The sequence below is a fragment of the Colletotrichum paranaense genome, assembly GCF_030867605.1.
Source record: "Colletotrichum paranaense strain IMI 384185 chromosome Unknown Scaffold_10.1, whole genome shotgun sequence".
In the NCBI taxonomy this organism is placed as follows: Eukaryota; Fungi; Ascomycota; class Sordariomycetes; order Glomerellales; family Glomerellaceae; genus Colletotrichum; species Colletotrichum paranaense.
In genome coordinates, this window is record NW_026848968.1 from 660,041 (window position 1) to 673,286 (window position 13,246).

Below are 13,246 nucleotides of genomic sequence, written 5' to 3' on the forward strand. Positions count from 1 at the left end.
ACAGTCGTTTTGCTTGACGTTGAGTCGATGCTCTACCGTCTGCCGTTCGAAAGCTGACAAGTCTCCTTACGCCAATGTTAGCTATCTTATGTTGAATTCTACACAAACCGAGAAGAGGCCAAACCTCTTCACGGCACTAACCGGCGGGATGTGAACAAAGCGGCATATGCCCCGTCTTCTGGGCTTGGCATGTTGAAATTTTCAGCAACATTGACTCTCGAGTCTAAAAGAGCCTCAAAACGGTCTTTGACCACAAGCGTTCTACACCCAAGTCTGGAGCCGCGGAAAACCAACAAAACTGCTACAACCGCCGAAGCCATTACTAGCAGGACTGCCAGGACAAGGAATAGACCGCGCTGATATGATACATCGGAAATGGGACGGCAACAAGACCGTTGCGGATGCCGCTACCACATTACAACGTTACGGGTACCTTGCCTTACGGAGTACGCGAACATCTCGATGGCCCCCCATTTGATGATTGGGCACCAATTTCAATTGGTTCCAAGGGTTATGACGTCCCGTCGGCCCGCCCCATCTCAGGTCAAAACTTGCACTCAGGCGATCTTTTTTGCTGCTAGAGATAAGAGTTTTATCTGTTATTGATTCAGTCTCTCTCCATCTCTTTTCAGTGCGACGCGCTCATAGATCTTTCTTCTTTTCCCTCCCTTTTCCACAACTGTTCAAAGACGGAATGCTTCCCTGCTAGCAATAACGACGCTGGAGGCGTCGAACTTCACGAGAAGAAGTGATTATACACACATACCGAATACCCAGTCATCCAAAGGGCTGAAGTCCCCACCGCACACGCGACTCAGAACCGCACAGCACACGACCAAAAACTTACACTTTAAGCGATAAGCAACGTCAGTTGTGTTTATTCTCAACTGCCCGATGGCCGCTCCACAAATCACAACACCAACGTCAGCACCCGAAGTCATTCCGGGCACGCGACGACTCTACGATGAGAACGGCAACAATTTACCGGGCGACGCCTCGCTCCTGAAGCACGGCGACATCGTCCTTGTGCCTCAGCCCACCGAGAGCCCCAATGATCCACTGCGATGGTCACTGGCCCGCAAGATCTGGCACTCGTGCCTTGTGCTATACATTGTCGGTCTCACAGCTGCCACCTCCAATAATGCGGGTTCCGGCGCGGACGGCGTGAACGAGGAGTACGGAATCAGCTATGACGCCTTCAACACCGGCGCCGGTGTGCTGTTCATTGCGATTGGGTACTGGACCCTGCTGAGTTCGCCGTTGGTGCACTTGTACGGCCGCCGGCTGGGGTATCTGATCTCCATGGTTGTCAACATTGGTGGTCTCATCTGGTATGCTCGCATCACCAATGTTGGCGGCGTGGTTTGGTCGCAGCTGTTTGTTGGTGCTGCTGAGTCTGTCGGCGAGGCTACTGTGCAGTTGTCGCTTCTCGATATCTGGTTTGAACACCAGACTGGCAGTGTGCTTGGTATTTACACCTTTGCAACTGCCATTGGAACCTACCTTGGGTGAGCTTGTCCTCTGACTGGCGGGTATGATGCGAGGACATGTGATTGCTAAACGCAAGCAGGCCACTCATCGGCGCATACGTATCAAGCGGTCTCGGCTGGCGATGGATCGGCTACGTGGGCACCATCATCTGCGGCATCAGTCTGATTGTCATCTACTTTGGCCTCGAAGAGACGGAATTCAACCGAGATCGCTATCTTACCGGCAACGGCGAACGCTACCCCGTAGACGACGGTAACCGAACTGCCGCCACCGTTGTGCCAGAGAAGACCTCGGCGCAGGCATCAGCCAGAAACTCCGTCAGCATTGAAAGAGACCCAACTTCGGGCCAAGACGCTTCCGTCACTGAGAAGCAGCAGACCCCGCACCTCGCTGAGACGACGACGGGCACCGACCACGGATCCATGGTCTCGACTACCGCGCGGGACCGCATGGCCTTCTCCTACTCCCGTCGCAAGACGTACTGGGACCGCATCCGCATCATCACGCCGGCGCCGAATCTCCAGGGCACAGGATTCAAGCAGTATCTCTTCCGCCTCTGGCACACCCTCCGAGTCTTTACTTTCCCGGCGGTATGGTACGCGGGCCTCCAGTGGGGTCTGCAGAACATCTGCTTGACGTTCTACCTGACGGTCCAAGAGGACTGGTGGTATGGCCCGCCGTGGAACTACTCTGCGGCTGCCGTGGGTAACATGAACCTGCCAACGCTGATTGGAAGTTTGATCGGATGTATCTACGGTGGTTACGGAAGTGATCAGTTCATGCTGTGGATGATCAAGCGGAATAAGGGCGTCATGGAGTCTGAGTTTCGGCTGTATCTGATGGCGCTCTGCACGGTGATCTTCCCGACGGGCATGTGGCTTTTCGGCATCGGGAGCGCGCGAGGCTGGGACTGGCCTCTTCCGTATGTTGGATTGGGCTTTATCGGTTTCGGGTACGGTTGTGCCGGAGACTTGAGCTTGGCGTATCTTGCCGATTCTTTCCCGTAAGTTTTGCTCTCTCAGAGTTGACGGTATGATGGGTAGAGCAGTGGCTGACAGGACAACGCAGTGAAATGGTATTGGAAGGCATGGTAGGTGTGGCCGTCATCAACAACACAATTGCCATGCTCTTCACCTTTGTGGCGAGCTACTGGCTGGACTCGGGTATGGAGAACTGCTTCATCGCCCTTGGGGTTCTTAGCTTCGTCATCATGGGGTTGAGCCTGCCGATGATCATGTTCGGCAAGAGATCGCGCCGGTGGGCCAAGGATAGATACCTGCGATTTGTTGATATCCGTGACGGCTTTTCCAAGTAAGCAAAGAGGGGGGGGTCTGAAAGATGCCTTTCGATGGCATGGGAACGAGTGTCAACTGTAGCTATGGGTAGAGTTTGGCCCAGTTGTCTACGTTGACGAGGCGTTTGCTCTGTGACTGCGTGGTCAAAGATGATAGAAAGCCCTGGCGTCTTGGCTGGGCATTAGGATTTCACGTCTACAAATGATAACAGATGATGTCTCAGAGCGAATATGGACTACCGAAGACACGAAGTGAAGCAAAGTACATGCCATGATGCCAAGGGCTGATCTATCACGAATACATGGGCAGGAGCACATTGAAGGGAGCTACAGGTATATCCACTTGCCATTACTTCCTTCCTCTTTCCGCCATTCCCTTGTGGAGGCAGGGTACCTTCCCCGGAACATATGTCTCGTTGCTCCTTCCATCTCAAGAACAATCATGGAACGCCATCGAAGGCTACCTGCCTTCTTCTCAGTTGTCACCTCAGGTTTCATTCTTTCGACGTCCTCGTCGCCATTCAGGCTCCATCCATCGTCAGCCCTCCACCCTCCTGAGTCCTGACCCCTACCTTGTTGAGCTTCATCCATGATCCAACTTCAGTCTCTTTGTCAACGACACGCCGACCCCCACGCCTTGTTATCCTCGCCTCTTCCCGACGTCCTTCCGCCTGACATGCCTGGCGTTGGTTTGCAAAGTAACCGATGTGCTGACCATTTGCACCATAACAAGACCCCAAACGCCTATCCCCGGAACTTTTGACCCTGCGCTTACCATGTGCCGCCAGACGACGTTTCATATGCCTCTCACGGCCTCTCGTTCGTCAATAGCCACGCGTGCCACGCAATCGCGGAGCACTGAACCCAATCTGGAGTCATCGAGGCTCTCCCGGACCAATGACTGCTTGCCACTGTTGACTACAACAAGGCATATCGTTCGTCCCTAGACAACAGTAATTCTGTTTTGGTATAGAGATTTGCAGACGACGCAAGATTCTTGTCCACATCACCCAGCATCATCAGGAGAGTAGACGAGGATCTCAGCCGTAACAAAGCTTGGCTTGACCAAGCCTGAATAGCAACAGAAGAAGTTGTACTCTGCGGATCTTGATGCCTCGACCTAGGATACACCGCTGCCTCGCTGAACATCTTGACATTTCTGGGATATCAGGTAAGGTCAAGTGCTTTGCCCTGTTCTTATCTGTGTCAACTGACACCAACATCACGTTGCTCCTCTTTCGATACATTGGACTAGCAATACCATGCATTAGGCGTCTGCGTCGGCTAGAAAGTATCACTAAGCTATGAGCTGACCAAGACCCCAGATCCCATGCTTCAGCTGCAGCAGATGGACAAGATCGACAATCACAATGGAATCCACATAAAGACTTCGCCTACAGCACCTTTCAGGTCCATGCAAACACGGATGCTCTCGTGGTTCGTTGGCGCGGAGTAAGCTTGGGGTTGCTTTGCATCGTGCCGTCTCGCGTCCTTCTATTGACTGCTTACACCCGTCGGCTTACTCGTCCAAGAAAGCCTGTTCTTCTCATACTGACCTAGCCGCCAAGTTTTAGAGTTATCTCCAGGCTCGTCGCCGCTGCGAACAACCCTTCTCGAGCTAGATGAAATGCCGCATCAACTTACGTCGATGTCACCGGCAATCTCGGTGAGTGAGGAGTGCACAGCAGAAAAAGACTGCCCGATCGGTTAGCATAGGTTTTGAGAACCAACAGCTACGGATACCTGACCGAAGTACCCTGTTCGACCTTCCCAAAGCAAACATGGTGGAACTTTGTAGTTCCTTATCAACCAAACGACCAGGACCCAAGTATTTGGAAAAAAGGTTCGCATTTCCAAATACCCCGACTTATCATGGCACAGCAGGTCTGTCACTCAGCAGCCTACTAGCCCGCAGTGTGAGCTGAGCTGATTCGATGGCACCGAAAGATAACCCAAAAAGCTGTCTCGTCGCCTGATGGCTGCCACACCCACATCCTAACATGCGCATTCGAATCGATCCGAAGCGCGTCATCGACAGCTAAGGCAACATCTTTATTGTCCCATCCAGATACTACAACCGCGTCCCAACCTGATGTCTATACTTGTTGAAAAAAAAAAACAATCGGCCTCTTCCGAGGAGTGGATGACTCCAATGGCGATCACGAACCCTCAGGGCCACTCGGCTCGCGTGCCCCGGGCCATGGACCCAGCCATCAACAATTCCAGGGTAGATCTTTGCTGGAGCACGACTTTAAGCACGACTTTGGACTCCAGAAGTCGTGCTTTGGCTCGCGTCACTTTACATCAACATTGCCGACTCCTCGGGCCTACTTGATGGAGTGTTCTCATGTGTGGACCCGTCGGCGTCTGTTCGCCTTGCCGTCGGGACCCACGTAAAGAGGGAGCATGCCGCTTAGCGTCAGCTCTTGACGACTTTCTCTCTTATGAGCTGCCCGATGAGCGTTATGCTAAAGACCACCTCTGGCTAGCCCAGGTCCGCTGTAGTCTCAAAGCCGCAGCTCGGACAACAAACTGCTACTTAGTGCGTATTGACTGACATTTCATGTCAGGTCACCTTCATTTTAGGTCAGCAAGGAGCCCGTCGCCGGCTGTTCGTGCTAGTGAGAAGCACTGCAGGGATCTCCTTGGCTCCGCGGATATTGGGGTCGAAAATTCGAGAACATTAGCCGGTACCTATTATCTCTTGTTCCGTTGGAAAATGTTTTCGGCATCTCGCAACTTGCGGTTCATATCTCGGGGCTTGTCACCCACTCACCGTTCACTTACCATTTGTTACGCCGCACTTCTCTCGCTGCTTTCAGCGGATTTCCTGTGGTCTGCAAAGAGGCTGAAGACGCCTAACGCTATGCTCCATGATGGACGAGAATGAGAGCAGCCACCAAAGTCAGCCACTAGCCACGCCTCGGCTTTGACAGGACAGCACGGACGAGCCTGCGGTGCAACCGGCCGAAAGCATGTTGACCGCCGCTCGGCAGTGCCCACAGGAGCCGCCCAATGCCATGGCAATTTCCAATTAAAAGATGGCACTCGAGTCTGAATCGTGGCGTCCTTAGACAGAGATCTGCTTTGTCTTGCGGCCATTCCGCGGAAACTCGCCCCCAGTCCGTTCCTTGGTCCAGTCCCGCCGCCCGCCCCTTGAAGGTAGCTGAAATGGAAAACCTGCGATCGCGACCTTTTAACGACCAGACGGGTTAGTTTGGAGCGGCGCTGTTCGGGTGTGTCTCTGACAGTACCTTGACCATTGGCCGTGCTCACCAAATGGCTTATCGGATGGAACCAGGAGTGCCAGATTGGCTTGGTGGAAGGCCGTTGGAACATGCACCATGCTTCTACGGCGTTAGTCCACTGCCTGCGGCAGCTCCCCCAGCTTTTCCCTCCCAGGCCGATGGCTTGGTTGCTTGGCTAACGAGGGGAGGGCCAAAAGCGAGCAGCAAGCCGTCCATCCTCCATGATGGTTGACGGCGGACGGCGGCGCTCTTTGAATCTCATCTGCGATGTAGACCTGGGCCGAGGGAGATGTCGGAGGGCTCCCCGGTTGGAACCTGATGCTTGGTTGGTGACAGTTCGCGACGCTGTCTCTTAGTCTCTCTGGCTCTCTCACCACGGCCTTTCCGAAAAGGGGGAGGGCCTAGTTGATAGGATACCTACAGACAGGCACGATGATTGGTGGTCTGAGTCAGGACTCGGTCGCTGGCGTCTTTTAGGCCGACCAGGACGCTCTTTCACCTTCTTAATCTAGAACAGTGGTGGCACCATTGTGCCTATTCCCCGCCTCCTGGCCACCCTGGAAATTGGAATTGGTCGCCTACCCGTCGACAACTTTCGCACAGGCCCATGGTATCAATGTCGACATGTCGGGCACATTGGACGAAATCCCAGGGCTCTCCTGGGCGCGGAGGCTGGAGAGAGGCACACCCACACCCACATACACACGCAGTAGGGCGAGCATGAGGGACAGAGGGAGTGCGCATGTACCCACAGAGTCAATCAAAGGACGAACCGCCTTGCCCCCAGCTTCGATAGCAAAGGCAGGCCCCCCATCAGCCATCGAGGGTTCCCCCCAACTCGTCTTGCTTCTCTCGGTCGAATTGGTAGCCAGCGCCCGCTCCGACCAGCAAAAGGCGTTGTGAATGGTTCCCCATTCGTTTAGCAGACGCCCGGACTGCCAGACCGTCTGAACAGCCATTGGCTATGTAACGCTTCTTTACCCCCTCCCTTCGCGCAGCTCCACGGACCTAGCTACAAGTACGGTTCTGGCTGCTGGGAGGCCCTCTTATCACTGAAAAAGAGAGACCCGAAGGGACGGGATACGGGCTTGTTCTACCCATGTGCCACGCTCGCTTTCCTTGTTGAGGAAATTACGCGAAGGAACTTTTGCCTGCAGCTTTCACCACACGGAGGAACTTGGCGACCGCCGACCAATGCCAGTTCAACACCGGAAAGTGGTCTTCGTCTTTCTCGACCAAGAGAGAGGGAGAGTGTGTGTGTGCGAAAGAGACAGACAGGCCGCGAAGGAAAAGAGAGAGAGAGACTGGGAGAAAGAGAGGAAGCGGGAGCCCTACCACTCACTCTACCATTACCAGCCCAAATTGAACGGACGAACTGGCCTGGAGCAACGGCTCCCCCGTCCATTGTCCCCCCCATCTCACCCCCATATCTCTCTCTACTGCACAAGACAACATTGCTTGTCGTTCCGCCCGTTCAGTTCCAGCTCTGGCTTCCCGTCCTATCCTAACCCGACCTGTCTGTTCCTGACCCGTCCTGACCTCGACCTGTGTCAACTGTCGGGGGACCCTTCAGTCAGTCTTTAATCTTTTCGAACCCTCTCGTTACCCATACTGGGCCATGACGCTTTCTCCTCTGCCGCTCTATTTTTAACTTGGCAGCCAGAGTGACCGAGACCTTCTCTTTTATGTGGCGACGATCATGGGCACTTTTGTCTGGTCTCCTCCCACGCTCTCGTCTTTCATTTGAAGGCCCAGTGGCACCCCCTCCATTTTGACGGGCAATTGATGCTTGCCACCAGGGCAGCGCGCTGGGCTTCTTGGATGAATCGCATTCGACGACGACACGAGGCACCTGTCCTACCGAGGAGCTTTGACTCGTCCCGAGTCTTGACATCTTTCTAGCCAGCGGTCCGAACCTCTGCTCCACGGGGGACGCGGGACGCGGCCGAGATGTTCAATCATTCTGGGGACAAACCACCCCGCGGTGTTCCCTCTGGATCAGAATACGGAGGCAGTCAGCATGGCCGCCTCGCCCTCAACACATCTGGTCAAGCATATTCTAGGTTCGGTGTTCCGCTCAACTTTGGCGGTCCCTCGACATGTCCACCGCCGCAGCAAGACTCTGTCCGGAGGGACTTCGACTCATCTATGGACTGGACTTCACCAGTCGCGCAGCAGAACGCGCGCTTCGACGTTGGGTCTTCGATGAACAGCGCGCCACAGCAAGACGAAGGAATGGAACTCGATGAATTCAGTCCCCCTGCCGGAGTGTCCAACTTGATTGCGCGCTTTGAGGGGATTCGCGCCGCACCACCAAGCAGTAATAGGATCATGAGCCCGGCCAGTTCAGTCGCAAGCCCATCAATAGCGAGCCCATCGTCGGCACACTTTAGCAGCATGCACGGCAGCACAGCAAACATGAGCTCTTCAGGAATGAGTAGAATCACAAGTCCAGTCGCTCACAGCCCGGCCACGCCCACTTTCTTCCGTGCTCCGGAATCATATCGTCCTCCAGTGCCCAGACATACGAAGCCAGTTTTGGATCGCGCACCCTCTAATATTCCCATGTTCACGCCAGACTCACGATTTGGAGATGGAAACAGTCGTATGGCTATTGCTGCTGGTCCCTCGAACCCCGCGCCTCCTCCTCAGGTGCATCACCATCAGCCTCAGCAGTATCAACCGCAGCAGCAGCAACATCAACCACAGCAACATCAGCACCAACACCAACACCAACAACAGACACAGCAGCAACAGCAACAGGCACAGCAGCAGCAACAACAAACTGCCGACTTCAGTCAGCTAGATCCTTTCCTCAATACGTCAAACAAGGGGTTTCAGTCACAAGCCAACGCCTTCAATTTTCCGACGACGAATGACTTCAACAATACGACGACTAAGCACTTTGCAACCCAAGCAAGCAACTTTAGTCCCCAACCAAACACGTTCAGCGCAGTCTCTAAACCCTTCGCTTCCCAATCTAATGCTTTCAATCAGTCGGCAACAACCTTCAGTGCTGCCAACGCTTTTAGCTCCCCTGCAAATGCCTTCAACTCACTACCAACCACGAATACCTTCAGCCCACCCCCAAATGCCAACGCCTTCAGTCCGCCACCTACTACCGCATTTAGTCCTGCTCCCACACCCTTCAGCCCGGCAACGTCGACGTTCAGCCCAGCACCGACACCTGCCCCGAGCCTCATGCCCGGCACCCCGGGTGTGATGCAAACGCCTTTTGGCCCTCCGCCTACGACATCATTCCCAGTACGTTTCTTCTTTGCTTGATAAAGTGTTCCATCTAACCATCGTGCAGGGTCATGCTCGAGCACCCAGTATTACCCCCACTCCAAAGCCTGCGACAGGCAGTCGGCCATCTCGGGAGCAGGTTCCTGCCGAGGCATGGGAGTCTTTCAAGGGGACCATCAAGCATCTGTATCTGGAAGAACGCCGTCCTCTGAAAGAGGTCATGCAGATCATGGCGGATCAGTATGGCTTCCAAGCAACGTAAGTATCCATTCCAGATCCACGCCCCTTCATCTCATCTCACTGTCGTAGGCCGAAGATGTACAAGACCAGATTCTCTCAGTGGGGCTTCGTGAAAAACAACACCGAGGACGAAGTGAAGAGACTTCTGTCTATGAAGTTCCAACGCGATGCCGAGGGCAAAGTGTCCGAATTCGTTCGAAACGGTAGAGTGGTCAATCTGGGCACGTATCTCAAGAGGAAGGGAGTGACGGAGTACGATCTTGTCGACTTTGAAACGCCAGCTCAGCTCCCGTCATATGTGCGATGTCGTACCCCGACACCGCCGCCCGCTCCGGGCTATCTGCGATCACCAGACCTGCTCCGAGCGCAGGAGACGATTGTTGGGAATATGCGGAAAGCATTCTTGCATTGCCGCCAGTTCGAGGTCGAAATTGACAAGCAGGTCGGATGGACATCGATTATGTTATGGGGTGCGGGATCAAGCGACATGTTTGCTGATGCGAACAAGAAATTCGAAATGGGCGAACACGACGCGGGCGGTCATCAACTAATGAAGGCATTCAAACGACTGGAGATGGATCTCAAACAACTATCACCACAAGGCATCAAGGAACTTTTGCTGGGAATGGTGCATCGCGACGCGGGCATGATGACTGCTCTTTGCAAGTACCTGGCGGCGTATTCATCGACGAACTTTGAACGCTCGCATCCCCTACGACAGACATTTTCTACACTATACGAGGTGCAACAGAAGCATGGTCCGATCACACTATCGGAGCTTGTCTGGGGCTGCATTCCTACCATCGCCGAAGAACTTGAAGCCATCTACGGACGGCGTCACCCTTACGTAGCCAGGACGTGGATAGACTTGGCCATCTTTTACAACCACGCTAACCCCGAGAGACTCGAGAAACTGCTCTCCGAACTCCAGCCACTACGAAGGCAAATAGCAGGTCGTCACGGACAAGGCAGTGCAGAGGATCTGGCTTTGCGATATGCTGTTGTTCAGCTCATGCAAGCAGCCTGGCCCAACGCCGACAATACGAGGATGGAGGCCTTGGAACTATGGACTGCGATGAAGGATGGCGGCCTCGTCTTTCCAGTGCGAGGAGCAGAGCACAACACCTTTTGCTACCACAGCCCACTCAAGATCGATCCGTGGGAAAGACGATGCAGGGAGCGATATGACATTGGGACTCAATTCTTCCAACAACACTGCGGCATCAAGGTGCTGCCCTATTTCGAAGAGGACATGCATTACACAGAGCATGCCCCCGACTCGCATTCGGCCTTGGCAGCAGCCTTGGGCCACATGCCGCAATCCAAGTTCTCGCTCATTTAGTCGAGCGGGCAAAGTACCGCGTGGCAGATACTTTGATCGACGTGTCAACTTCTTTGGCGGAACTCATCACCATGGTCGTAATGTTGTATCGACCTTCGCCATCAGACGAGCCACGGACAAGTGGCATTCCTTACTATTCTTAATATTTTCTTATTTAGTGATTCGAGAAGAGGACGCTACGATGCGACGGCCGCAGAAAAAAAAAGCCCCTTCGAGCAGGCAAACGAAGGCGATTACACCGGTTTGTCGGGATTGGGATCAATGATACCTCAGAGGCCAAACACAGAGCAGGGGATTTTTTGGATAATTGTTCGGAGTATTTTGGGTCAGGGCATAACGCCATGGATGACATGTCATGGCCGGCGTCTGGGAGGGGGCTTTCCGATTCCAACACACAGCGAGCAGACGTTTTTACGGAATGACACAACTGTACAATAGCATTTGACGCACGGAGAAAGGCGCAGAGGATGAAATCCCGATACCAATGAGACGCGAGAAGAGGCGGAGATTAGTAGTCCAGCGACGAATGGAAAGACGAAAGATGAAACGATGTTCAAGAGTACGATGGATATTTTCCGCGAGAAAGACAACGACGATTGATGATGATTCCCCCCGAATAGGATGGCCCGGAGGTTGTTGTGGACGTGGTTGAAGCTGTGAGATGAAGGGACGGAGCAAGTGTGGGGAGATGAGCGGCGCGCCAAACCGAAACGGAGGGGATGAGAAACCAACCAGCCGAACCGAGTGCCCTGAACGGGCTGATCTACACGAACTCTCAGGCACGGGAACGGAGCCGAGTTGGACGAAGGAGGGGGGGCCAGCCGCGAGCGTTTCCGAGGCCCTGGGGCAAGCGAGCATGACGCGATAAGAGAATTCCCACTTTCGCCCATTGCGGATTCCCATCACCGACACCCTCATCATTTCAGCTGTAGGGGAGTTCCCACTCCCAGAGGACATGCAGCTGCATGGCCGTGCAGGAAGCCCGGCCATGGGCTCTGTAGTTGGATGGAGTAGGTTTCTGTCGATACCTGAATCGAGAGTCGCATGCCCAGCAACAGGTGCTTCTTTTCGCCTGGCTCTTGGCCGCTTGGCTGTCAGGTCGGTTTCGGTATCCTCCGGACGACGGCTGTAGCCTGTGAGGTCTGAGGGGAGCCGGTTCGGGCGGAGGGTTTGATGGGTTTCCGACACCGGGTGTCCCGTATCGGAGCCACTTTTGACACGGAACGATGATGCCGCGCATTTTAGAGCTTCACTTGAATACTAGGCAAGCTTATCTTCTGTCATGGTTATGAGAGTCCTGATGGCTCATGTGTCGGCGAAGCACAGTTACAAAGACCGACATTGCCGGTGCTGATGGTCCTGCGGGGACGAAATGGCTCTTTTTCCGTTTTGTTTCTTTGCCAAGCCGGGATTTCCGTCCAATGTCTACGGAGTAATACTCCCACCCTTGCCCTGAATGGATCTCTCCCAGCTGTCAGCATCTGCATACGGAGTAGTAGTACCTACGTAGCAGGCAATACTTGTAGGGCCCAGAACAGGGGAGTCTTTCAGGGCCGCTTTCTCGAACCCACACTATCCACTGTTCCACACCCACCACAGCTTCGTCCGTGTCGAGGGCTGGGAAGCGCGAGACGATGGTGGGTCAAGATTTGGGTAGATAGCCTCCACTAAACAAACAAATAATGGAAACTTGGCCTGTTCAAATCTGGCTGTGCGTGCGTGTGCGAGTCCTGGTAGATCCGTAATCCGCAGAATGGATTATCAAATAAGTATCCGCATGGGAGGGAGAAAAGAACGAGCAAGCGATGAAGCAAGGCCACGGTCCGGCCCCAGATCCCGACTAGGCCGGGGGGTGCTGATGCAGGTGCTAGGTGCTAGGTGTGCGATTCGGGCTTTGGAGATTTGAAGTGTGATTGCCGCGACAGATTGACTTGACATGTGCTTTTGTCGCTTTTTTTTTGGGTGGTCGTCTCTGTCGCATGTCTACTTGCCTTTTTCGTGGGTTTTTGTTGTGTTTGTCTACTACCAGGGAGGTTGAGTTGTTTCCTTGTTTTCCCGCTGTTATTTTCGTGAGATTATCTTTCCTTTGTTGGATCTATGAAGGTGAAGGTACTTTGTTTGTTGGGTTTCTCCGATGAGAGTTGGAGTCCATGTTTGCTTGCTTGCGTGCTTGACTACAGCCAAGATAGCATGACAGAGCCCACGGGCCAACACCGATTCGCACCTGGCCATGACAGCATGATGCTGCGGTAAGGAAGGCCCCAGGATCGCCGTTATTGCGCAATTGGAGATGCATAGAGGCTTTGATTTTATTTACGTTTGGGATACGGAATGAATTGCTTGATTTTGAAGCCAAGACTTGCCGATTACGTGCTGGAGGGGGGG

The 13,246-nt window shown here is 53.9% G+C and overlaps 4 protein-coding genes across 4 annotated transcripts; 2 read left to right on the top strand and 2 right to left on the bottom strand.

Moving 5' to 3' along the window:
* Nucleotides 1–894: 894 nt before the first annotated feature.
* On the top strand, nucleotides 895–2,806 carry CPAR01_11897 (major facilitator superfamily transporter; the record flags this gene model as incomplete). The annotated part of the gene is made up of 3 exons (XM_060496155.1): nucleotides 895–1,508; nucleotides 1,571–2,494; nucleotides 2,560–2,806. 3 exons carry the CDS (start codon nucleotides 895–897, stop codon nucleotides 2,804–2,806), a joined length of 1,785 nt encoding a protein of 594 aa, XP_060344940.1.
* Nucleotides 2,807–5,578: 2,772 nt separating this feature from the next.
* Nucleotides 5,579–6,124, bottom strand: CPAR01_11898 (uncharacterized protein; the record flags this gene model as incomplete). Its single annotated transcript, XM_060496156.1, has 1 exon — nucleotides 5,579–6,124. The coding sequence occupies one exon, from the start codon at nucleotides 6,122–6,124 to the stop codon at nucleotides 5,579–5,581; it is 546 nt and encodes a 181-aa protein (XP_060344941.1).
* Nucleotides 6,125–7,983: 1,859 nt separating this feature from the next.
* Nucleotides 7,984–10,861, top strand: CPAR01_11899 (uncharacterized protein; the record flags this gene model as incomplete). The annotated part of the gene is made up of 3 exons (XM_060496157.1): nucleotides 7,984–9,297; nucleotides 9,347–9,537; nucleotides 9,589–10,861. 3 exons carry the CDS (start codon nucleotides 7,984–7,986, stop codon nucleotides 10,859–10,861), a joined length of 2,778 nt encoding a protein of 925 aa, XP_060344942.1.
* A 353-nt stretch (nucleotides 10,862–11,214) lies between these two features.
* CPAR01_11900 (uncharacterized protein) lies at nucleotides 11,215–11,751 on the bottom strand (the record flags this gene model as incomplete). Its single annotated transcript, XM_060496158.1, has 1 exon — nucleotides 11,215–11,751. One exon carries the CDS (start codon nucleotides 11,749–11,751, stop codon nucleotides 11,215–11,217), a length of 537 nt encoding a protein of 178 aa, XP_060344943.1.
* Nucleotides 11,752–13,246: the final 1,495 nt, after the last annotated feature.